The 24,787-nt window shown below is 40.4% G+C and overlaps 1 protein-coding gene, 1 non-coding gene and 1 pseudogene across 2 annotated transcripts; 2 read left to right on the forward strand and 1 right to left on the reverse strand.

Moving 5' to 3' along the window:
• The first annotated feature begins 374 nt into the window (after window positions 1-374).
• On the forward strand, window positions 375-531 carry LOC131308991 (U12 minor spliceosomal RNA). Its single transcript, XR_009194664.1, has one exon. It is a non-coding gene; the product is annotated as a U12 minor spliceosomal RNA (small nuclear RNA).
• A 2,986-nt stretch (window positions 532-3,517) lies between these two features.
• On the forward strand, window positions 3,518-7,044 carry LOC131306992 (DNA repair endonuclease UVH1-like; annotated as a pseudogene).
• Window positions 7,045-15,489: 8,445 nt separating this feature from the next.
• On the reverse strand, window positions 15,490-18,885 carry LOC131308263 (G-type lectin S-receptor-like serine/threonine-protein kinase At1g34300). Its single transcript, XM_058335136.1, has 2 exons — window positions 18,427-18,885; window positions 15,490-18,174 (listed from the first exon to the last, which is right to left on the reverse strand). Exons 1-2 carry the CDS (start codon window positions 18,794-18,796, stop codon window positions 15,944-15,946), a joined length of 2,601 nt encoding a protein of 866 aa, XP_058191119.1. The 5' UTR covers window positions 18,797-18,885; the 3' UTR covers window positions 15,490-15,943.
• Window positions 18,886-24,787: the final 5,902 nt, after the last annotated feature.

Consider the following 24,787-nt stretch of genomic DNA (forward strand, 5'->3'; position numbering starts at 1 on the left):
CCCGGTGGTAAGTGGTTTTTTTGGTTTTATCGAAAATCTATTTTTTTACTCTGTTTGATCCAAAATCTGGTGTGTTATTTTTTTTCAAATTCGGATATCCGAATCTCCGATCAGATCTCCGTTCTCCGTTCGGGGTGGGGATGGAGGACCGAAAATATATCCGATTGGGACAGATTTGAAGGATGGGTGGAGGGTTCGAATTCGGATATGTCAATACATCCCTAGTTGGAGGAGCAAACTGGAAGCAAAAGTAAAGAACGTCAACTTTGTTTACCAAAACAGAACGTCCTCTTCTTGTCCCACATCGGGTATAGAGGAAGAGCTCCATCCTTGGAAGGCCATATAAATAATGAGGAGCTGTTCACAATTGAAACTTGCCTTAAACTAATGAGTAAGGAAAACAAAGCGAGTGGTGAGAGCTGCTCGCCGCGCATGACATAAACTTTGTTGCGCACGAATTTTTGGAGGGGTTATAGGCTTGCCGAGCGTAGACGCTGCTTACTTTGCAGAACTCGCTCGTGCGGGCCTCCCAAACCACCACTCCCCCCAAATCATTTTGAAACTTTTCTCTCTCTCTCCTCCCAAATCATTCTGAAACTTCTCTCTCTTTTATGTACGTTGGCTTCCTGTTTTTTATTTTGTTATTTGTTAAACCTAATAATTTAGGAAATTGATGTTAAAATTTTTTTTGATCCCACAATTCATAGTGCACTTTTCATTCTATGACCATACCTAGTAGTTAATACTCTGTATCAAAAGTCTTCTGTAATTTCTTATGCAGTAGAAAAACTACTATTACACCACTTGTTTTATGAAAATGTCTCTTCAAAATTGAGAGCCATCCTTATAGGAAAAAACGTGGCTTCATTGCATAAAAAATGGATAAAATGTCTCTTCACAATTGATAGATCCTTATAGGAAAAAACGTGGCTTTATTGCATAAAAAATGGAAGGGAGAGCCAGGGGGGATTGTAGAAACCCAATCAACTGGTATAGCTCCCTTTAAATAATGGGATGCCACACAATGGGCAATCCCATTCCAATTTCTAGGGACCCAAGAGAAAGAACAGTGAATTAACGAAGCAAGGTTCCTATTCTCTTCAATAGAAACTGATACGTAGTTTCCCCAATTTTATCATTGTCGTCAGAAGCTTTTGACCGTAGTAGCTTTGTTGGAATGGAATTCTTTTTTTTATCAGTTGGAATGAAATTCAAAACTTGGATTTACCCGGTAGCAAGATGGTGTCTGTTCAAGCCCTAAAAGTTCAAACTCTATGTATTAAGCGATGGTGTCTGTTCAAGCCCTAAAGTTGTACTCCCTCCGTCCCTAAATAAGTGTCTGGCGAGCAAAATTAGGCTTTACAAAACATGCATATTTTTTATTTAAAAAATTAATTTTTTTTCACATTCTAATAGAACTCATTGTTATCTATTGATTTGTGAAAAAAAAATTAATTTTTTTAACGAAACAAATGCTTCTTTTTTAAGGCTTAGTTTTGCGCGCTGAACACTTATTCAGGAACGGAAGGAATAGTAAACAGTAAAAATACTAATAAAATTGGGGGAGCTCGAATAAAGAACAAGCAGTGGATAAAATATTTCTTTAATTATTACCTGATTAAAGAATAGAGCAATAGATTTGTTGGGGATTGCCAAAGGAAAACCCAAGCCAAGCTCTGTGCAGCCTCTCTCCGTTCAAGCTTTGATGGGTTTAGAGTAGGAGAATAAAAAAGGAACGATTAAATAATGCTTTGGAATTTGAAGGGACACTTCGTAAAGCAAGTGGTGTAGTGGAGGGTAATTAAGTCATGTCATAAAAGACACACCTTGAGTTTTGACAGGAACAAAAAGAGTTTTGGAAGGAACAAAAAGGGTTTTGGTATTATCAGCATTCATAATTTAATCTAACTCTTTTTGTTTTAAATTGCTGGTCCTCTTTAGGCTGTCATGTCACACAAAAAACTGTATATATCTTATAAATAGTGAAAAATGACAAGCAATTTGAGACGAAAGGAATATATCCTAATTGTTTATATCTCAAAAATAGTGAAAAAGGACGAGCAATTTGGACGAAGGGAATATATCCTAAAGGATTGAGAGAGAGGGATGTGTGCTTACATTAGCCCTTAAGCCCGCCCAAGAACAGAAAGAAAAACCATCTGATCTACTCATACAGGTGGTGTTGGCAGGAAAGGGAAGGGGTCTAGTTCACCTGGGAAGGTGCAGCTAACAAATACTTTGGCTATCAATAAGTCTACCGTTCCCGACCTGGTTCCCCGAAGTTGGAAGTTCCTCGAAGTCTTCCAATGCTGACATGGCGGGTGGGCCCCACGTCAACAGCTGCCCCAAAAAATAAATAAATAAAACGCTGAAAAATTTGGGTTTCCCTCCAAACCCAATCAAACCATTTGATCAACGTATGTCTGTGCCTGAAGGCACAACTCGAACAATCAGTACACGAAAATAAATACTGAACTTGCGTGCAATATACGGTTCAAACAATCATAACACGCAAATTAATACTGAACTTACGTGCATATACCAACTTGTGTCTAACAAATTCAACTATGTTATAAACAATAACGCAACATATCCATTGATAAACATCATAATCTTAATGAAAAGAAAACAGGTTGCAAATATACAAAACATAATGGAAGAACTCACCTAGGTGGTTCTGGTAAAGTAGATTTTGGTGGTATTGAACTTCCCAAGAGGGAGAGAGAGGAGGGGAGATGTAGAGAAAGTAATGAAGAAGAATGTGAAAATCATATAAACAATGTATAGAAAATTTTCTGTGATTTCCATGATATACGTTTGATAGCCTAGAAATAGGAAAGGAGGATGCTACGGATACTGACCCAAGCACACAAATCGTACGTACTGACCATTTGAGGGGTCCACTCTAGAGCCGCATGGATGATCCGAGCCGTTTAATAATTTTAAAATAAAAATTGAGTGGGTTTGTGAAAAATCAGCTCCATTCGATATGTATAAATGTTCGATCCAATCTTCTTATTTTTCATCCAATCTTTCCATTTTTTTTCTGATTTTTAAAAAATGGGGAGATTTGATCAAGCGCTTACACATATCGGATGGAGCTGATTTTTCACGAGCCCATTCGTTGTTGTTTTTTAAAATTAATGAATGGGTCGGATCATCCGTGCGGGGTCCGGAGTGAGCCCCGTGTACCATCGTTGACCATGATCGGTGTGCTCAGGTCGGTATCCATAGAATTTCTAATAGGAAAAGAAATGTTGGCTTTGATTTCGGTGATCTCAGTGGCTTTGATTTCGGTTTTGTACAAATGTTATATATGATTTTGGTTTTCATTTGAATAATGTCTTAATGGGTGGTTTTGAATACAATGTCTTAATGGGAGTAATTTATGTGGAGAGAGAGAGCTCCATTCATTTGATCCAACGGCTATAACTTTATCACTAAGTATGATCGAACGACTGTAAATGCATATATATTTGTATGCCTAGAAATTTTTACAAAAAACCACCTTGTCATATTATATAGATAGATTACAAATTTCTAATGCATTTGTTGAACACAGAGGGATAGATTGAACCCTTAAATTGATGATAGAGCCGCCCATGTTTCAGGTATATGTGTCGCAGGATTTGGAGAGGAATCCGTCGGAGGTGGTGGACGTTAGGGTACCAATGTAGCCCCTACATGAGGGGGATTCAGAAGGCAATGATCGAGGTCATGGATGAGTGTTTGAGGGAGATGAGGAAGACCAATAAGGTGGATGTGGACGATCTAACGGTGGAGAAAGGGTTATTCAAGTCGTTTGGTGAGATTGTGAGGCGGCAGTTGGATCCCATTTGGCATACTTTGGGGAAGAAGAGCAAGCAGCTTGTATCGGATTTGAGAACGCTGAGGAAGTTGATGGATTACCTTGTCAGGTTTCAAAATGAAGCTCCCTCAATATCTTAAAATTTGGTAGTTCTTGTGCTGAGAGACTCCTGTTTCTGAATTTGCACTAGTCGTTCATTTTGTAGATGGCATTAGTTCAAAAGCACCATGAGCATAACCTCTGGAGACTTGAAGCGATAGTTGCATTAGCTTTTTGTCAACCAAAAGTTCCTTTGTTTGTTTTTGATTGGATTAATAATAAAGAGTTATATACTTCCATACTATGAGTAAGCTCATGGACCTATAGTGTGGGCCAAGGGGATATAATTGAAACCTTACTAACCCAGGTATATATTCTATGATGCTTTTTTGTCAGATTTCTATCAGGTGGATATTTAATCGTGACGAATCCATGAAATTTGGTCCCTTCTTGAGAATACGAACGGAGCCTTGGGGTCCCCTGTGGCAATGGGGATTGATAGTTTGAAGCATCTTGCATGTTGTTGATTTTTATTTAATTCATAACGTCTTGCATCCGTTATTGTGACTATAGTGATTTATGGATTTGTTCTTATAAGGTTAGGAAATTGATAGATAGCAACTCTGGTGGTGAAATATTTTGGTTATCTCTTCTCTGTAAGTCTCATTTTAGTACATTTTGATATTCTACATATGTAGGTATGATGCGGTGACTTACTTGAAGTACTTGGATTCACTGAGAGCGGCATAGAATTTTAGATCTGTTTGGATAATTGCAGAATCAAGTTACAAGATATTTGGAGTATGCAAAAAAGCGTGTTTTATCATTTTTGAAGGTTGGACAGTGAGAAATTGATTGGGAAGAGTAAAAGTGCGACAACTAAAAAAAGAAAGCTGGAGGATAGCACTGCAGAGAAAGAAGGTGTGCTTTTGGATGCCATGTGTTGTTTAACTCTCTCTAGCTCTTTTTGGGTACCGTATTGTCATTGGTCAAAGTTGTTCTACATTTATATTGCTATCCATGGTTTTAAATTGTATCGTTCTGGTTTGTTTAGCATATTTATTTTTATTTTGAGATTCAAAGTAGCGCTGAAAAAATAACGTTACTGCTTTGAAAATGCTTACATTTGAAACTTGTTTGTGGACAGAAAATTGCCATAGGCTTGAATAATTTGTTGACTGTGGACAAACAGCCATCCTGACTTTTTCCACCTACGCGTGTGGATTCTTTGCCAACGAGTACAAATAGTGGAATAGTTTTGGAGGAAGTCTTGAAGGAGCCACCGAAGTGGAAGGTGTTGCGTGTGAGTGAGTCCATTTTTCTTTGGTATTTGCACGTCATATGCAGAAAAGCAACAATTTGCAACCATGTATTGTGACTGTGTGCGCGTATAGAACAAAGTAGCATATCATAGGGAAAGTTACTGTCAATTGAGCTCTGCTTTCTTATAGCATAATGTTTAATTGTTCTGCTATTATTGTTGACTATAAATTTTGGGATCAATAGGAAATCTTTTAGCAATTTTCAGGCATTTTATCACCATATTTACTTGGGATCATGTTTTTCAGGAGGTTCTTGAAGAAATAGAAGAGGAAAGAGAGACGCACCCTTTGTCAAGGGTAGAACCTGTGATCGAAGGTGAAGAGGATGATAATGGCATTGTTTTAGTAGCCTGCAAAGATGAATGCTCATGCATGCAGCTTGAAGATTGCATCATCAAAGGCCCACATAAGGTCTTTATAGTAGATAACTTTTACCCGGCAAATGATTTTCACTTTTCCTGTTTACTCTTACTCTTAAGCCAAGCAGCAGGGAAGGCCCACAACCATGTTTTTGCAAGAGCTTTGCTAGTAGAGTTGTGATTCAATGATCGTTGGAAGCTCTTATAGCAACTAATTTATGAAAATATCTCATCAAACCATTCAACGTATTAGCTCCCCAAGGGGTAGGGGCTGCTATGGTTGTGCCTAGTTAGGATTGCCTCGTACTTGTTGCCCTGTCCTTCCTCCTTTTAGCGGAAAAACAACTATGGGTAGGGGCTGCTATGGTTGTGCCTAGTTAGGATTGCCTCGTACTTGTTGCCCCGTCCTTCCTCCTTTTAGCGGAAAAACAACTATTGGACTGCTTGCCTATCTCATACCTCTCGTTAATTAATGGAATTCTTGTCTATCCATTATATAAGAACTTGTGTTTTCTATCCTCTTGGTTCTGTGTTGTTTTTTATTAAATTGTATTTCGCAAGTAGGAGTGGTTCGAAAGAATTGCATATACATTGTCATATAGTGCATTTCATAAATCCCTTTGAATGTGAAGTTCATGTATTCATTGACCTTCATTATAATCCATTTAGCAATTAATGGGGTGTTAGTGTATGTGTGTGAAAATGTAACTAGTAACTGAACGCTTTCTTATGTATTTTTGTTTAAAGGCCATGCAGGAAGAGTGGGAGAAATATCTACTGAGCAAAATAGAGCTGCACAGCCTACCAAAACTTGATAAAAAGAAAGCAAAAGATCCTAAAGGTTTCGGTATACTTGATGGAATGATTCCGAAAGACACTTGGACAAAATGCAGAAGAAAACGATGCACTGCTAGCCGCCGCTACAGAAGTAAGTAAACACGATAAAAAAGATACTCTTGTTAAAGATCACCCTCAACCTTATGCTGGAAATGGAGGCCATGCCAAAGGAAAGGGGAAAGGAAGGAAAGGAAAAACCTCTGGATCGGTTTCTTTATCTGTGAATAAGAATGACAAAAGTGGCAATAAGGAGGCCATGAATGATAAAACTGGGATGTCAGCTTCAGAAAAATGGAGTCCAAAGATATGAGACTGATCCTGTGGTTGGGGATTCGAACAACGTAATTCTTCGAAAGCACCATCAAGGGGTTGATGTTGCATCATCAAGTAATGCTAAGCAGCTTCCACCAGTGCACTTTTATGCAATAGAAAGCGATCAGGATATCGTCAACATTTTAAAGCCTTGGACAGTTATTGTATACCACCTGACATGGCCTTTGTCAGGGAGATTGAAATCTATAAAGTTGAAAATCCCACAAAAAGGTTGAAAGTGTATTTTCTCTTTTATTATGAGGATTCTATTGAGGTGCAAAAATTTGATCAGGCGAGTATACAATGGGAAAATGGAGCTTTCGAAACCTTGATTAGACAGAAATCTTTGATGATGATTCCAGGTTAGATCTTCTGTTCTTTTAATTGTCTTTGCATGGTCTGAAATTGCATGGATCTATGTTCTCTAGCTAGCTTTTATAACATAATAATATCACCTAGCTCAGTGAATATTCATATGACAATCTTGTCTGTTGTAATCATACAGGCTTAAACCAAACCAAATCAAACCGAGCCTTATGTCCCAATCACTTGGGGTCGGCTACATAAATCATTTTCCTCCATTAAACTCTGTCAAGAGTCACTTGTTCACAGAAACCTACTATACTAATATCGCTGCGCACCACAACATCTAATGTTATTTTAGATCTACCCCTTCTCATAGCATTGCTACTCAAAGCTATCATACCCACTCTCTTAACTACTACATCTCCTGATCTACGGTAGACATGCCCAAACCACATTAGCTTATTTTCCCTCAACTTCTCTTCTATGGGTGTTACATCTACCATCTCACGAACCGTTTCATTTCTAATTCTGTCTCGTCTAGTCTTACCACACATCCACCTCAACATTCTCATTTTCGCTACACTCATCTTGTTCACATGTTGTTTCTTAATAAGCCAACATTCTGTCCCGTAAAGCATCGCTAGTTTGATGGCAGATTCATAGAATTTTTTCTTCAATTTTATGAGTACCCTCTTATCACATAGTACGCCAGTAGCGCTCCTCAACTTAAGTCACCTCACTTGGATCCTACTGGTCACAACATCGGCAATCTCTCCATCGCTACTAATAATTGAGTCTAAATACCTAAAATGGTTACTCTTAGGTATCTACTGGTCTTGGATCATCACTCTTTCTTCGTACCCACTGTTAGTACCACTAAATTTATACACCATATACTCAGTTTTACTCCTACTTATCCGAAAACCCTTTGACTCTAATGCTTCCCTCCAAATTTTTAGTTTTGTATTAACACCTCTAGCGGTTTCATTTATGAGGACAATGTCATCTGCAAACATCATACACAATAGGATATCCTCCTGAAATTGTCTAGTCAATTCATCCATAACTAAGGCAAATAGGTACGGGCTTAAGGCTGACCCTTGATGCAATTTTACAGTGATTAGAAATTCACTCGTTTCTACTACTGGTGATCGAATGGTAGTGACGGCACTTTCATACAAGTTTCTAATCACCTCAATATACCCTTTAGTCATTCATTTTCTCTCCAGAACCCACCATATGATGTCTCTAGGCACCCTATTATAAGCCTTTTCTAAGTCTATGAAAACTATATGGAGATCATTCTTCTTTGCTCTGTGTTTTTCTACCATTCTCCTTAATAGGTGGATAGCTTCCATACTTGATCTTCCAGGCGTAAACCAAAACTGTTTCTCTGATACCGTAGTCATCATCCTCGAGCGATACTCAATAACTCTTTCCCACAATTTCATTGTATGACTCATCAATTTAATACCTCTATAATTGTTGCAGTTTTGAATATCCCCTTTATTCTTATATATAGGTACTAAAGTGCTCCTTCTCCATTCGTCGGGCATCTTCCTAGTCATGATAATCATCTTAAACAATTTCGTCAACCAAGTCACCCTTAAGGTCACCTAGACTTTTTCACACTTCAATAGAGATACCATTTGATCCTAAGGCCTTACCCGGTTTCATCCTTTTCAAAGCTTTAACCATTTCGAACTTTTGTATTCTCCAATAAAAATCATATTATATGCTCTCGCCAGGTACATACTTTTCCTCCCCACCAAAGCTTCATTCATGTTTCTCATTTAACAACTTCTCGAAATACGACTTCCATATATCCCTGATCGCCTCATCTTTCACCAATACCACTGAATCAATACCTTTTATACACTTAACTTGAGAAACATCTCTAGCTCTCCTTTCTCATAACTTGGGAAGTTTATAAATAATCTTTTCTCCATCTTTACTATCAAGTCTAGCGTAGAAATTCTCATAGGCTTTCAACTTAGCATCCCTAACGACTTTCTTCACTTCCTTGCTAGCTTGCTTATAACCCTGAAAATTTTCTTCATTTCGGTCTTTTTGCCACTTTTTAAAGCAATCCTTCTTGGCTTTTACCATGATTTGAACCTTGTCATTCCGTCACCATGTCTCCTTAAAAATTGCGCATTTTTCCTTCGACTCTCCAAAAACCTCTTTCAATATTCTTCTAATACCGTCAGCTGTGGTATTTCACATATTGTCACTATCGCCTTCCACTCCCCACCGTACTTCTTGAGACATTCTTTCCTTGAATACCTCTAGTTTCTCCCTTCTTAGGCCCTACTATTTAGTCCGTGGGCATCTAGTTTTCTTTCTCCTTCTAATATTCCCCTTGAGACAAATATCTAACACCAAAAGTCTATGCTGTGCCACTAGATACTCTCCGAGAATAACCTTACAATCCTTACATGTCAGCGGTCTGCACCTCTAGCAAGAAAATAGTCGATTTGGCTTCTATTGGCTCCGCTCTTAAAGGTAATTAAATGCTCTTCTCATTTTCTATAGAGAGTACTATTCCCTACTATAAGGTCAAAAACTATTTCAAAATCTAAAATCCTCCGACCACCTTTATTAAGGTCACCAGATCCAAAGCCACCATGCACCTTCTCATACTCTTGTTTATGCACTCTCACATGACCATTGAAATCGCCTCCTATAAATAGCTTCTCCCCACTTAATTTCAAAAATACCCCTCAACTATCACGGTTTTTCAACATCACCCCTTCAACTAAAAAACTCATCAACATGATCCCCTCAACTATTAAAATCAAGCAACTCAACTATTAAAATCAAGCAACATCACCCCTTCCATCCAAATCCGTTAACAAACATTAACATTTTGGAAGGAAAATGGATAAGTTTAACAGAAAATAAAATTCTAAGCCTAAAATGATCTCTCACCCTTCTCCCACAGATATGCTCATCTCATGTCCTCCCTAGCATAACTAGTTGTCACATTTCCACCTCCTCCCCCATCCTCACCGCCACCGCAACCATCTCCTTCGCCCATCTCCCACTAACTCAACCACCCCCATCCCCTCCGGCACTACCACTACCATCAACTTAAATAAGTACTTATTTTCTCGTAAAGTACTTATTTTTTGAATTAAATTAAATAAGTACTTAAACAAAAGAACTTTGGCGGAATGGGGCCAATAGCCCATTTGGATTGAGAGAAATCGCGAGAAAAGAAAAGAAAGGAGAACACTCTTCTGTAAATGAGATTGCAAAAACAAATGAAAAAGGATGAGAATGGAGGAGGAATAGTGAATGAACGTTTATTGCTCCATTTTATTTCTCACCATTTCTTACCACTTTGTTGGGATGGTTCAAATTCCAACAAATTAATTAAAAGTCTTGCACATATGGTTGTTTGCCTCTGGAACCGAAGTGCTAACTGGTGCTAGTTGATTTTCTCTTTGCCAGCTAATGTTATTAATGCATGGGTTGGTGGGTGCTTATATTATGGCATGCATGAAGAAGAATTTTCCGGTAGAGTGAGGAGAAAAACAGTTTGTGTGCAAGTGTCAAGTCTCGTATTTAATGAGAGTGTGTTCTTTTTTGAGTCAGTGTATAAGGGTTTGGTGTGGGTTATATCGTCCTCCAATGTACTTGCACGGAAAATTTTCATAGTGAAAGAACTGGATCATCTCCATGGAGTAGGCATGTCATTGCCGAACCACGTATATCTTGCGTGTCTCTCTCTATTTTATTTTTCATCGTACTTTTATTAGTTGCGATCGATTATAATTGTGTTTGAATCTCGGTTCTTGGGTGCTTTTATATTTAATCCCAACAAGTGATATCAGAGCCGGCTTGGTTCTTGACCGATATTTGAGATTCGGATTCCGTTACATTCACAACGAAGGCAATGAGAAAGGAGGAGGAAGGGTGAACATTTATTGCTCCATTTTGTTTCTCGCCCTGTCTCACCACTTTTGGTTAGATTTGGATTTTGTTACCCTTTTCATTTCAACTTACTCACCATGGCAAATTGTTTGTTTGTGGTTGGAGTTGTACGGTCCTCGTTGCTGGATGAAAAACTTACAGAAATTACCACATACAGTAACATACTGATTTACAATGAATTACACCTGTGCAGTCCGGCCATTTTCAAACTCATTTTGGAGTCAATTTGATGATCTAACTTGTCCACATTGTAGAGCTTATCAAGTAGAACAATCACTCAAAACATCATGAAAATTAGATACCGAATAATATCTTATCGGAGCCCATATATTTTGGAAGAAAATGAGCTGACAACACTGGATTACTCCTTTAGAAGTCATTTTCATAAATTCAGAATTCAATACATACTTGATCGATCTTTGACTTTGCCTTATTATTTTCTTCACGTATACTTTTCATAAATTCAGAATTCAAACACAACACAATGCGGATCTTTGCCAAAACATTGCTTCAATTTATTGTCTTTCACTAATTGGTCTCTACTTATTAATTTCATTGTAAACTTCTTGTAAGTTTTGACGAGCTAAATAAAAAGGGGAATTTGATTTAACTAGTACTTCACGCTAAATCCAAAGCTTGTGACCGAAGAATCATAAGTGAAGTTGGTTATCATTCAACCTAGGCTGTTAATGGACCGAATTTGAAATTGCTCAAATCCGATCTGATTTATTTTATTTTTTTACTTCCAAAATTTTAGCAGAAAAGGAGGGAAAAAATACATTTTTGGGGATCGAATTTATCGGATCGGATCCGATCCATTGAGAGGCCTAGTCACTATGCATATATGTCAAAAACATAAGGTTTTTAAAATAAAGTTCGGATTGGATTGATACGGGATTTAATCCGATACAATCTAAATCTAATCCGTATTTGGATTATCGGATCAACATTTTTTGAAAAATAGGATTTTTAAAATAAAGTTCAGGGTATTATTTATGGAAGGCAGTCCATAATTTTAGTCCAGGCGAACGAGGCCCTCCTCATCCCCCCTCCCCCCACCTTATATCCCTCCATTTTAATTACAAAACAACTTTTTCCACCCATTTTAACAATTATCCAATCCAAGTACTATTTTATCCCCCTCTATTTGACCACTCATTCAAACCAAATACTTTTTTATCTGCATTCCATAAAAGTCACATTAATGTGGACTCATCCTTCATAAATAATACCTTCTACTATCTTACCCTCCTCATATTTTATCCATCCAAATCTAATCTCGCATCCCATTGGCTCCTTAGAGCACCTCAAACCAATGTTGTCAATTCTGTTCTATACTGGCATGTACCTGCCGTTACATGCCATATCAAACATAAAACAATACACATAAGTATATGTTCCATGCCTCCTCAAATACCAGGCATATCGGCCTGTATTGGCATCTCATCCGGAACAAAAAAAAAATTGTGTTTTATTTTTAATTTAAAAAATGCTTGAATTTTAAGATAATTCAACAAAACTTGGAGTCTATAATATATATATTATTTTAATTTGTTATTAGGACTAATTTTAACCTATATCAAAGTGTTAGAATTTATTTTATACCTCTACTATGAGTTAATCATCTTAATTTATTTTATATATCGGAACAATACTAATATATACACAGGTACTGGTATGTACCGTTCCAGTAGTGAAAATGGTACGTTTGCTGGTATGGGATTGATAACTTTGCCTCCAACAGTCTTAGCATAATTTATTTTTCGGTAGAATGGTTAGCCCAAGCACAAAAACCCTGACCCAGGAGACTCGCTACTTTGGTGGGTTGCTATGCTAGCTCTGGCGATACTGTAGCGCTAGGCAACTTCTGTTTCTCCACAAAAGTGCAAAAACCGAGTTGGCTTGGAATCGCGAGCGTGCCAGGGCAGGATTGCTGCTCAGATTTGTATCAAGGCCTGGAAGCCTCAATCTGACTTCTAATCAAACGAAAGTGCACGGCCTGAGGGTGAAGACCGTGAGGAGGTTCGTGGTTTGCCTTGTCGGGATAAGAACTTAGAATTTCCTAAACGTTGTTGAAAATGAAAAGAAAAAGAAACAAGGTGCGATGAAATTAAAAGAACTTCATTAACGGTTTAACGAAGTTTAGGTACAAGCAAATGAAAGGAAATAAAGTCTAGGCTAGGCTAGATTGGACTGAAAGATAAAATACTTTGCGGGAACGTAAAGATAATTGAAAGATAATTTGCATAAGCGTTGGGCTTGTATGGTCGGGGACCGAAAGATAGAAGATAATTGAAAAATAAATTTGCATAAGCCATGGGCTTGATGGTCGGGGACCCTTGCCAAGGCCTTCAACTCTAGTATTTATAGGCAGAAGTTCCAGGCCTTGAGCTGCTTCCAGAGGCCTTCATGCATGGCTGCCAAGTGTCCTCCTGGTAAAGGCTTAAGCTTAAGTTGCTTCTACTTCCTCGAATGAATGATTGCCACCGGTCCAAGCTTTGCTCCTCACTCAAAGAAATCAGCTGAGGCCTAAAAAAACTCTCATTCTGCATAAAAATTTGTAAAAGGGCAAAAAGAATTTTAGCTGTGCAGAATCTCCAGGCTTTGTAAGCTGCTTGTAAGCTGTTTGAATTCCTAGATAGAAGATCTTGGGCCCACCAAGTTCAAAGGATGAAGTTTTTCTAGGCCTTTCAACCATTTTATTGGCTCTTGAGCCTCTCTTGATGGCCCACTTGCTATTTTTAAGTATTTCCATATTTTTAAGTATTTCCATATATATATATATGCATATATATACACACACACACACACATTTATATATGAAAAAGAAAGATTTTGTGGGAATTGTGCTCTGCCATCTGCTTTCTTTAAGCTTTCATAGAGCAGGCCTAGTTGAGCTACTTGTGAGTAGCTTGTATGTTGTTAGGAAGAAGCTTTTAGACTTTTGAGCTGCTTGCAGCTGCTTTGTGCAGGCCTAAGCTACTTGTGAGCTACTTGGGCTATCTCCATGTATGGCTGCCATGTGTCCCAAGCCTTGCTTCATGCTGAAGGATAGTAGAGACTTAGGCCTTGAGCTGTTTGTAAGCAGCTTGCTCAGACCTGCCATGCAAGAACATTCTAGGCCTTCGAGATGCTTGTGAGCAGCTTAAGGCCTTTTCCTGCCAATTGAAGGCCATATGAAACGTTTTAAGAAGCAGGCCCATCCGTCACTTGGGCCTAAGCTTGAGGTGAATTATAGGTCTCCATCTTTTGTAAGCCTTGTGAGCCCAAGCCTGGAGAAAAACCCAGGCTTTAACTAATTTGGACCTGCTAAAAGGCCTTATTATTTCTAAGAATTGGCCTAGACCTGGATAAAACGCTCAGACCTAGTGGGTCGATTCAAGTCTTTGGCCAATCTTGGGTTTGGGCTTGTGATAACGAAATTTTAGATATCAATTTGACCTAAGCCTTTGCAAAATTCCAAACTGGCCCAATTTTGTGGGCCATTGATTTTAAGGCTTTTCAAGGCGAGAGACTGAACTTCCAGGCCACCTTTAAACCCATAAGTTCATTTTCTTATTTTTGGCCAAAAATGGGTGTAAACAACTTCTTCATCGCCTTCTCTCTCTCTCTCTCCCCTCCGTAATCATCGCTGGTCTCCACTCCGATCGTCGTTCCGGCCATCACTTCACTACTTTCGACAGTCTATTATTGAATCTGATTGTTTCCGAATAGTAGGTTAATTAGAAGTATTGGAATTAGCTTCATGCTCTCCTGTTTAATTGATGAGAAAAATGAGGAAATTAGAAGAAACATTGGTTGGTGTACATGTTTTTCCTACCTTTCGTGCTCAAAATGTTGAAGTCATCGTCGATGTCGTGTTGGTTGGAGATCGAAGAATTGGTGAACTCAGAATTGGGTAAATCCTAATTTTCCCTTTTTGCCTAGACTGTTGGGGCATTCCTATATTTTGGCTAGCTATAGTAAAAATTGGCATTTTGAAAAATGCCTAGGAACTGCTGAAGATGCTCGCAGCATGAATTTTCAAATGTAAACTATCCAAATTTTCCAACTAATCTTATCACATTATTCAACCATGGCTTCTTCAGATATGGCTGGCAGAGTATTCATTCCAGACAAGTACCGCCCAACACAAATTTCCTGCACCCAAATTCTATATTCTCCGATGCGGTTTCGGAGACATTTATAAAAACATCTAAAAAAAATATCTCATAGTTCTCAATCAAATTTCGATGATTCAAGCTGCTCAATGTGACCAGAACGTGATTTTATGAGCACTCGTTAGAAATCAGGAAAAAAATGACCAAGAAATGGCTGATCTGAGCAGTTTTTAGCTTAAATTTGATGAACGGTTCACTTAAAAACTGCTCAAAACAAGCACTTCCCGGTCATATTTTTGCTAATTTCTCGCGAGCACCTTTAAAATCACATTCTGCACACATTGAACGGTTCGGATCATAAAAATTTGATCGAAAACTGTAAGATTGAGATTTGGAGTGTTTTTTTAGATGCGCCCCCCCCCCCCCCCCGCCCCCACCCCAAAATGATTTGGCAAAACCACAGGTAGAAAAAAAAAGTTCAGCATTCACTAATTCACAATCATATTAATCGTAATTCTTCCCTTGAACAACATGAGTGAACCTGTACAAAGGGCTAGACTCTACAACAAAGCCTGGTCTTGAAAATTCTAAAAATATCATGACAATGGGAACGATATGATACAGTATAAGAATATTGTAGGCCAATATATGAATGAACAAAGCTTACCCACCTCCAGTTTCTTCCCTTCCCAAAAGGTTTCAGAGAAGTAGAACCCAAAAGTACTTGTACACACCGATGAGCATCAATTGAGCTTAGCTTAGGTTGTAAAAGAGGCGGAAGTTGCCCTCTCCCCGTTCCTTCGCGAAACAAAAGATGAAATCTCTGCAGTTCGGAATGAAGACGACGAAGAGGGACCTGGGGCTGAAGCTGCAAAGGCGGAGAAGGGACAGACACTAGCGCTTACGTTCATGCTGGTTCCACTAAACGGATCCTTCAGCTGCAGCCTTAGGGGGTGGTGGCTTTTCCATTTCAATAATCCCTTCTAACATCTGCACCACTTTTCCCATCAAAAGTGATCCTTGCTTGTGCTCTGATGCTGCAAGGCATGAAGATGCCCTCTCTAGATTCCTTTCCAAAACAAAAGATGAGGTTTGGGAAGTTTGGAATGAGGATGATGAAGAGGGAGCCATTGTTGAATCTACAAAGTTTGAAAAAACACTCACATTCTTGTTTTCTCCGTTAGAAGCCCCTTCAAAAACAGCCTTAGGGTTTGGTGGCTTCCCAATCTTGGTAACCCCTTCCAACATTTGCACCACTTCTCCCATTGTTGGCCTCTGAGAAGGTTGCTCTTGGATACACCAAAACCCCACCTGAATGGCCCTAATAACTTTGCCCATATCCACCTCCTCGTGATCTAAAATCCTTTTGTCAACAATTTCCTTCACATTTCCCCTTTCAAACTCCTCAAAAGCCCAAACTGAAAACTTTTTCTCATCTGTTTCTGCGGAGGCTTCGAAACTTCTTCTCCCGCTCACTAATTCCAGTAAAACCATGCCATAGCTGTAAACATCAGCTTTTGATGTTATCGGAAGGTTCTTAAGCCATTCTGGAGCCAAATAATCTTTTGTAAAACCACTGGTGCTTGCCAAAGTTCGGTACCGATGATGGTCTTTTTTAGGACTCGTGAGTCTTGCAAGGCCGAAATCCGAGACCTTGGCAATGTATTTCTCATCCAAGAGGATATTCTCTGGCTTCATATGACCGTGCACAATGCAGTCTTGACACTCCTCGTGAAGGTACGTCAGTCCCTTGGCAGTACCGAGGGCTATGGTAAACCTACACTCCCAATTCAACGATGTTTTGAACTGTTCTTCCCTTGGGAAAAGAAAATGATCAAGGGATCTTTTTTCCATGAACTCGTATACCAGAAGCCTGTGGCGATATCCGTCACAGCAAAACCCGATCAATCTGACTAAATTCCAATGGTGGGTGCTACTTATAGTTGCAACTTCCTTCCGAAATTGTTTCTCCCCCAGCTCGATTCCCTCAAGACGCTTCACCGCAACAACGGTTCCATTGGCAAGAGTACCAACGAAAACAGCCCCAAATTCTCCTCCTCCGACCTTATCCTTAAAACCTTTTGTGGCCGATAGCAACTCTTTGTAAGAGAACTGGAGTGATACGCCAGAGACGAAGTCGAGAAGGGAATGTTGACCGGAGAGCCCCCCAAATCGCTGACTTTTTCCATGCAACCACGACCACAAGACACACTCTAGCACGAAAAAACCAAAAATGGGGCCCAGAACCACAAGTACGACAATCCATGCATGATACCCGCGAGCATTCTCGCGGGAAATAGATTGATTCGGTATTATCGGGTAACAAACCTTGAGAAATGAAGTGGTACGGAGGGCCGGAGACTGATACCCGCTTAAGAAACCCGGGAATTTCATGTAAATCGACCCCCGCCCGTCCGCCAATGAAGTGGAGGCAATGCAAGAGCGGCTGTTCAGGCAATTCAATTGGCACGCAGCTATACCCACGGAGAAAAGTTGTGGAGCCAACTCGGGAGGGTATGTCAAAAACGTTGTGTGGTCTAATTGCAACATTGTTTCTCTATCGGGACAATCCTCTATCTCCACTCTCCTCCGGCACCCTTTTCGTCTATTATACAGATCAATCGGTTCGAAATTCTGGGAAGGACACCCACAAGTCGGACCCGAATCGTTGTAACTACAGACACCCATATCCCCACAGTACCCGAAAACTAGACACTGATTAGCAACAGCTGCCCACCTCTCTGTGATTTTCCCACTTCCCTTGGAAGAGCTATAAATCCTCAAATTCCCATCATTGTCCAATCTCAAAAACCTGAGTACGTCGCTCCCTTCGGCATGATCACTGCTATAAGCCATGACCACGGGGCTCGAAAGCAATGGATCGAAGACCGATAATGTGCCATTCGATTCAAGACTTAAACTAGGTGATGTTAAGTTAATGCTGTCGAATGATGAATCCAAACCCAAACTCCAATACACAATATAGTTGTTCCATCTCAGTGCTAGATTTCCAGAGCTAAGGAGACTAAAAGAGTACAACCCAGATCGCAGGACTTTGTTTATTGCGAAGTTTTGTGAGGGCAAGATGGTATCTGTTGGGTTATCGAAGGTGGACCAAACAGAAACGGTACTGTTTTTCAGAACAAAGTTACCTGCAGTGGCGGACGCAGGATTGTTAATGAGTGGGACCAAATCACATGTATTAATTAACAACAAAACATCATATTTATCACACAAAAAAACCAAAATATTATCCTTATATACTAATAAACTCACTTTTAGGGGACCTTTCTTCATACTAATTTGTACCGACAAAACCTAAAATATAGTAGAAATAATAGGATGATTGGGAGGAGTGCAGGCCCGGGTGGGACTTGCACCTACCTAGATCTGCCCGTGGTTACCTGAGTCGTCGAGGGCGGCAGAGGTGATGCCGCGGCCGGCGGTGTGGGATTGCCACACAACGGAGCCGGAGGAGCCGTTGACGAGGCGGAGGTTGCCGTTGGCTTGGAACTGGAGGGAGGCGGAGGAGTCGGCCGCCCCGCCGCCGCTTTCGCTGCCGCCGGCCTTCCAGACTGGGACGCCGTCGCACGTGACGGCGGCGAAGTGGGCGGGGCCGTCAGATATGAAGCCGAGAGAGAAGTTTTTGTTCGGGGAGGTCCAAGTTTGGGTTGGGTTTGACGCGTAGAGGGTTGAGCCTGGGGAAATATCATCTGAGGAAACAGATGAGCAGCAGAAAAACAGTGTCAAAGTTAGTGAAAATGGTGCATCCATCTCTCTCTCTCTCTCTCTCTCTCTCTCTCTCTCTCTCACATCTTAAATGCAAGAGTAATGCTACGGTCCATGAAGGATTTCCATAATTCGACTCCCACGGTTTCCTCCGTTTATTTTTGGGCAAATTTTCGTAAACGTAACTCTAGTTTTACGGTTGTCTTAATTTCATCAATTTAATTTCAATTGTCTCAATTTTGTTCTTATAGTTTGTTTTACGTTTCAAATTGGTAAAATCGTTAACACCGTTAATAAAACTAACATAAAAAATATGATTAAAAAATTAAGTGCTTCAATTTTCAATTCAGTTGAACCGGTGCAAAAATTATATTTTTCTGATCATTTTATTTTAAATGGTCATAATAAATTTTATTTTTCTAATCATTTGCTCTTTATTTTTAATTTTACCTTTCTTTTCATTTTCATGTGTGTTTGGCGGTCTTTCTCCATTTCTTTGTTTCACTTCTTTTAAAGATAAAGTCACCATTTTTCAACCAAAAAAGAAAAGAAAAAGTCACCACAGACCTTCCTCTCTCACCTACGCCATCCAGCAGCAGAGGCTTCTCTCTCGCCGATAGTCATCTTCAGGACCTACAGATTGTCATCGGAGTGATCTTTCATGGCCTTTTTCTGAACCAAACGGAGATTCTACAGAAGTTTTGATACTTATGAACTTAGCAATTCAGGGATAAGGGGTTTTTTTTACTTGATTTTCTCTTCAAATTTGTTGGTGATTATTATGTCCTGATGAGTTTCTTGCCTTCTGTAAGTTTTAAGAGTCATGGGGCCGAGCAGAACAAAATGCAAGAGTCACGGGGGGATGGCTTCAATTACCAGACTTGTTAAAATTCCTGAAAATTTGGAAAATGAGATGCTTATATTCTTTGAGCTTTACGGAATGGTATTGTTTGTATTTCAGCTAGTTGTTGTTTGAGCTCATGAAAAAGTCCTTATCGATATCTTATCGAGTTGATTTGTTACAAAAACTCTTAAAACATTATTTAAAAATAATGAACGGTTCGAATCATATTGGTGGAATCCGAGGTGGGCCCCATAAAAGTGTATGTGCAATATATGTGTACAAATGTATGTGTCCTTAGCATATTTGTTCTTCCATGGCCGATTGTTTGTTTGTCATCGGAGTGGTACGGTCCTCATTCTCAGGATAGAACACCTTACAAGAAGAAATACAACATAACATATAGATTTACTTCAGTACATTAACCCAAAGACAAATCAAACTAAGGCAAAGAAATTCACCCTTGTTCACAAAATCAGGTTTTTACAAAGTGGAGAAGATACTGTTAGGAGAAGTCTTTTTCCGCAATTTGTTAGGAGAAGTCTTTTCCCGCAATTTGGCAATGATAAGTGTGGGGGGCTTACAAAGTGGAGAAGATACAGTTAGAAGTCTTTTTCAGCAATTTGGCAATGATAGGTGTGGGGGGTTGATTTCACCGTGACCTTCTTGAACCTTTCTTCCCGTCCGTAAATCTGTAAGGGAGTGACGCCAACCTTCGTGTACCTGCAAAACCGGAGGGGAGTGTTCCTCCGGGGAGAAGCTCCGACGAACTAGTTAATAAGTGGAGATGGAGGAAAGAAGTTTGGTAAGAAAATATGCTAAGAGAAAGAAGGGAGTAGTTGAGAGAGTTTCAGACCATCGCCCTAGAAGGTGTTCTCTTCTATTTATAGGCAAAGGTGTAGAGTATTTGAACAAGTCGGTTCTGCTTCCCACGCACATAGCCAAGCTCGGATGACGTCACATGTTAGGAGCATTTAATGAATGCCGCCCCTCGAGGATTGCAGAGCCGCGTTAGTCAATGTTAGGTATGTCACATCGCACAGAGATATCTCTTCAGTTATCAAAGAAGACAGCTCACGTATCATCGGAAGCTTCTAGAATGTTCCACAGCAGCGGTCTCCGAACACCAAGAACAAGTGGGCACATTACCAAACGAATGATATCCCCCGAGCATAAACAACACCAACTAAACAAAGATAGGTCCAATGATAGAATAGACTTTACCGAACGATAAGAACGACTACCAAATGAAACAAGTTCCATAACACTCAGAGAAGACCTTGAAGCTCGGCAGGATGCCCAAGATCTGCTTATCCTTCAGGAGAAACGTGATGTGATGTGTCAAGACGTGACTCGACTTACAGATGAACTGAGACAACTGAACGATGGATCCGCAGTGGCATGATCCCTTTGAACCTTCGGATATTTCGGCCCACTACAATAGCCCCTCAACTCCTCTTTTCACACTCAGTAGGGAAGGAGGAGTTGAAAAATAGTGGCTGAACAAAAGACATGCATTAAGAATTTTTCTGAACATCAATAAACCGAACTTCGAGCTTGCTGAATGTAGGGTTTGCATTTAATGCTTCTGTAACCACCGTTTTCAAATTTAGCCACGCGTCACGCTGTCATTGGGTAGTGATACGGCATGTCCTATCAACCACCACGTGACATTCATCGAACGACACATCAATCTCCCGCTCAAATCCAAAGGTTGGGATTTCGGCACCGCTTCGAATTTCACCCTAGGTATAAAAGGTGAAGGATGGAAAGAGAAAATCACTATTTCTCTCCATCTTTTGATCGTTTCTTCTGCAAAGAGACATTCAACACACAAAAAAACCGCCAATAATCTGAAGATTTGAAGCATTTGATCACAGATTTCTCTTGGTTTTCAGGTATTTCTTAATTCATGATGTTTTTCCTGCATTTTGGTTGTTTTCATGCATGTTTTGGCCCAATAAATCGGGTTTTCTCTTCCGTTTTGATTGGAACAACTGCCTGAAACACTGTAGATAATGTTGAAGACGTTCATGTGTTCTTCCGAGCATATGTACATCTTCAACCCATGTTCTTCCGAACATCAATATAAATTGAACACATGTTCTTTCAAAGGACGACATTCAAGCGAGTTTTCCAAATGATTCCTCCGAACAAAACTTAGGGCTTGGAAACTTTGAGATGCAAAGGACTTGAAACGATGTTCCAAGACCTTTCCGATGCACGATAGATTCACACGCTCAGTATTCCAGTATGACAAATCGTCGTTCGGGAGTGTTAGGGAACGCTCAGTAAAACTAGAACACCAAACGTAGGCACACTAGGAACTTTGACCACGCAACTTACTAATGGTCTTGCCCCTGCACTTGTGCTTTAGGTATGGAGTCATTGAAGTCAACTTCATCCATTGAGTCATATCGTTCGGTGGAGAGCAACTCCTCACACCTCCGAAGAGTCGAACCACAAATCGCAGAAGCAATCAAACATCTCGCTCGGGATTACCGAGTCGATGGAAGTAGGAAGGAGCCCCAAGGAATAGAGGGGATCGATTACCCTTCTAGGGTAATTCCTCTCCAATCAATGGGGCTAGATCCCAACATAATAAGTATCGACGAGGAATTTTCGGAAAGAGGGAGGGAGGAGCAGAACAAGAAGGATGAAGCTAAAGAAGAGGGCGGCGAAGACACAACCGAATGGGGCATGGCCGATGAAGAAACTCCCGCCGCTTCGTTGAGCCGAGTAGAAGAGTATACATGTGCGGTAAGTGAATCTTCTTCCTAAGCGCCAAAGAAGAGGAGGAGAATAATCCCACTGGACCCTGACTTGATCCCAGACCGCACCGAAAGAGACCATTGCCCATATTGGGGATGCTTCGAGGACCAGAAGGGTCTTTCCCTCTTTCAGAGGGTATACAATATCCTGGACAACGTCGTAATATCAACCATCGAGGGTAACCGAATACGATTCAGTGATAAACACATCACAGTTCCCTTGATGGCTATTATTGAGGGAGGACTCCGATTTCCGATGCACAGGATCCTAAGGGAAATCCTTTATTACTTCGAGCTCACTCCGTGTCAACTAAGCGTGAATTCGTACCGCTTCATTCACTCAATAATTAAACTTGCCGAGGTGAAGATGTTCAGGCTCGAAGCCCATTATATTTTTTAGAACTACATGATGTCGAGGAATGCAAGGTATTCCCGGTACTACTTCTATTCTCGGAGAAAGATGGAAAAGATTATCCCCGAAGGTATGTATGATTTAGAGAAGTGGGCTTCGGACTATGTTGAGGTTCGGGGAAACTATCAGTTTCCTCCACTTGAATATGGGCAATTTGAGGTTGCAACGCATAGGGGAAAACCACATAAGAGTCGATCACATGTTCATTTTTATTGTTTCACACTGTCATGTTTATTTTTGCTTAAGTGGAATTGCTATTGTTTTTGATTTGCATCTTTCTGTGCTCGGCAGATACCCCCAAGTTCAACAAAGATCTTTTAAAAGCAACAAAGGGTTGTGGGCTTGTTGCTGCTCTTCTCACGATCCCAAGAGAAGAAAGGGATGCCCCAACAATTCTTAATTACGAGCCAACTTACGGAGGCCGGATCCGAGAGAAAACTTCCAACAAGGGTGAGAGGAAGGTTCCCCTAGCAGATCCAACTGAGCTTCCTGAAGAACTTCTTCCGAGCAAGGACAAACCTCTCCGAGGGATTTTTTGACTTCCAAAACGAAGAAGAAACTCTACCCGAAGAAGAAGAAGAAGAAGAAATGCCTCCCCGAAGCATGAAGGTCGTTCTGCAACAAAAGTTGGTAAAGCAAGACAGAGAGAAAGCCGAGATGAAGAAGTCTGGAGCGCTCGGAGCTTCAGATTCTGCTCCGAGCCTCACGGTTCCTTCATCCCATCAATCACAGAAAATGACCTCCCATTGCCCCCACCTCCCCGAAGGGCGCACCGGGCAGCAAGAAGGCCAAAACCACTTTGAAGGTGCCTGGAGCTGGGGGGGGGGGACATGCCAAGGGATGGTGGAAAAAAGAAAGAAGAAGAGAAAGAAGGGGAAAAGGAAAAGGGGAAAGACAGCCTCGGATTTCAACACTCTGTGGATCTTGAACTTCATCACACCGGACAAGAAGCAGATCTTGAAGTCTGACAGCCTACAAGAGGACCCATCCCTTGCCTTCACCCTACAATTCAGGCTCGCTCTGTTGAGGGACATCCAAAATCTCCAATCCATCAAAATAGCTCCGAGTGAATACTACTTCTACATCGAAAGGGTAAGTTACTTTTCCATACAAAGCATGTCCTGTAAATTCATTTCCTTATTTCTTCGAATAATGTGTATTTGTATTATGAATAGGCCACTCAATCAATCATAAGCACCCAATGTTATTTAACTGAGCATGACAAGAAGACAAATAGGCTGCAGCAATCATTGGAGCATCATAGGGCATGGCTGAGGAATACAAGAACAGCCTGGATCAATCCGAAGCCACACACCAATCCTTGGAGCTGCAAATTGCAAATCTCAATGATTTGATAAAGGGGCTGCAGGATTCTGCTGAACGAACCAGAGCCGAGGGGAAGGATGAAGGACTCTCCAAGGGAAGAGCTTTGGGGAGAGAAAAAATGAAAGCAAAAATGGAAAAGGAGCTGTTGGAGCGGTGTAACCAAGGTTGTTACCAGGTCGAGGAGGATGCGGCTGATGAACTCTTGGAAGCCCAAGCAGAAATGAAAAAGGCGCAACACAAAGTGAGCTTCATGCTTGGCTACAACAGAGGCCTGGACGACGCAGGGATTGAGCCGGATGATGATAGAAGGATTTTCGTGGAAGTGCCTCCCATGGCTCCTTCCAAAGCCAGAGCTACAGAGCCAACAATGAATGCTTCCGAAGTTTCAAAAGTTCAAGCTCCGGCAGACAATCCTACAGAATCTCCATTAGCCACTCCTTCTGAAGTTTAATACTTAGAAGTTTTAGTTTACTTTTGGTTTTTGAATTTGAACATTTTATTTTGACACAGTCGGAGCCGAACATTGGGCCTTAGCCGTGCCACAATATATAATTAATACAGGTTTGAGGGTGGCACCAAACGATCTACCATTGCCATGTCTCGGTAAGTTTAGGAATATTTTAGGGGATGGCTATGAACAATACACCACCTGCCAGGCCCCAATTAATTGATGGAAGTTTGAGAAA

Source organism: Rhododendron vialii, chromosome 11a (genome assembly GCF_030253575.1).
Source record: "Rhododendron vialii isolate Sample 1 chromosome 11a, ASM3025357v1".
NCBI lineage: Eukaryota > Viridiplantae > Streptophyta > Magnoliopsida > Ericales > Ericaceae > Rhododendron > Rhododendron vialii.

What these genes read in the sequence shown, in the direction of transcription:
- LOC131308263 (XM_058335136.1), bottom strand. Translation starts at nt 18,796, where the DNA reads ATGGATGCACCATTTTCACTAACTTTGACACTGTTTTTCTGCTGCTCA. An exon ending in TGCCGCCCTCGACGACTCAG is followed by an intron (nt 18,175 to 18,426) that starts GTAACCACGGGC and finishes CCGCCACTGCAG; the next exon opens with GTAACTTTGTTCTGAAAAAC.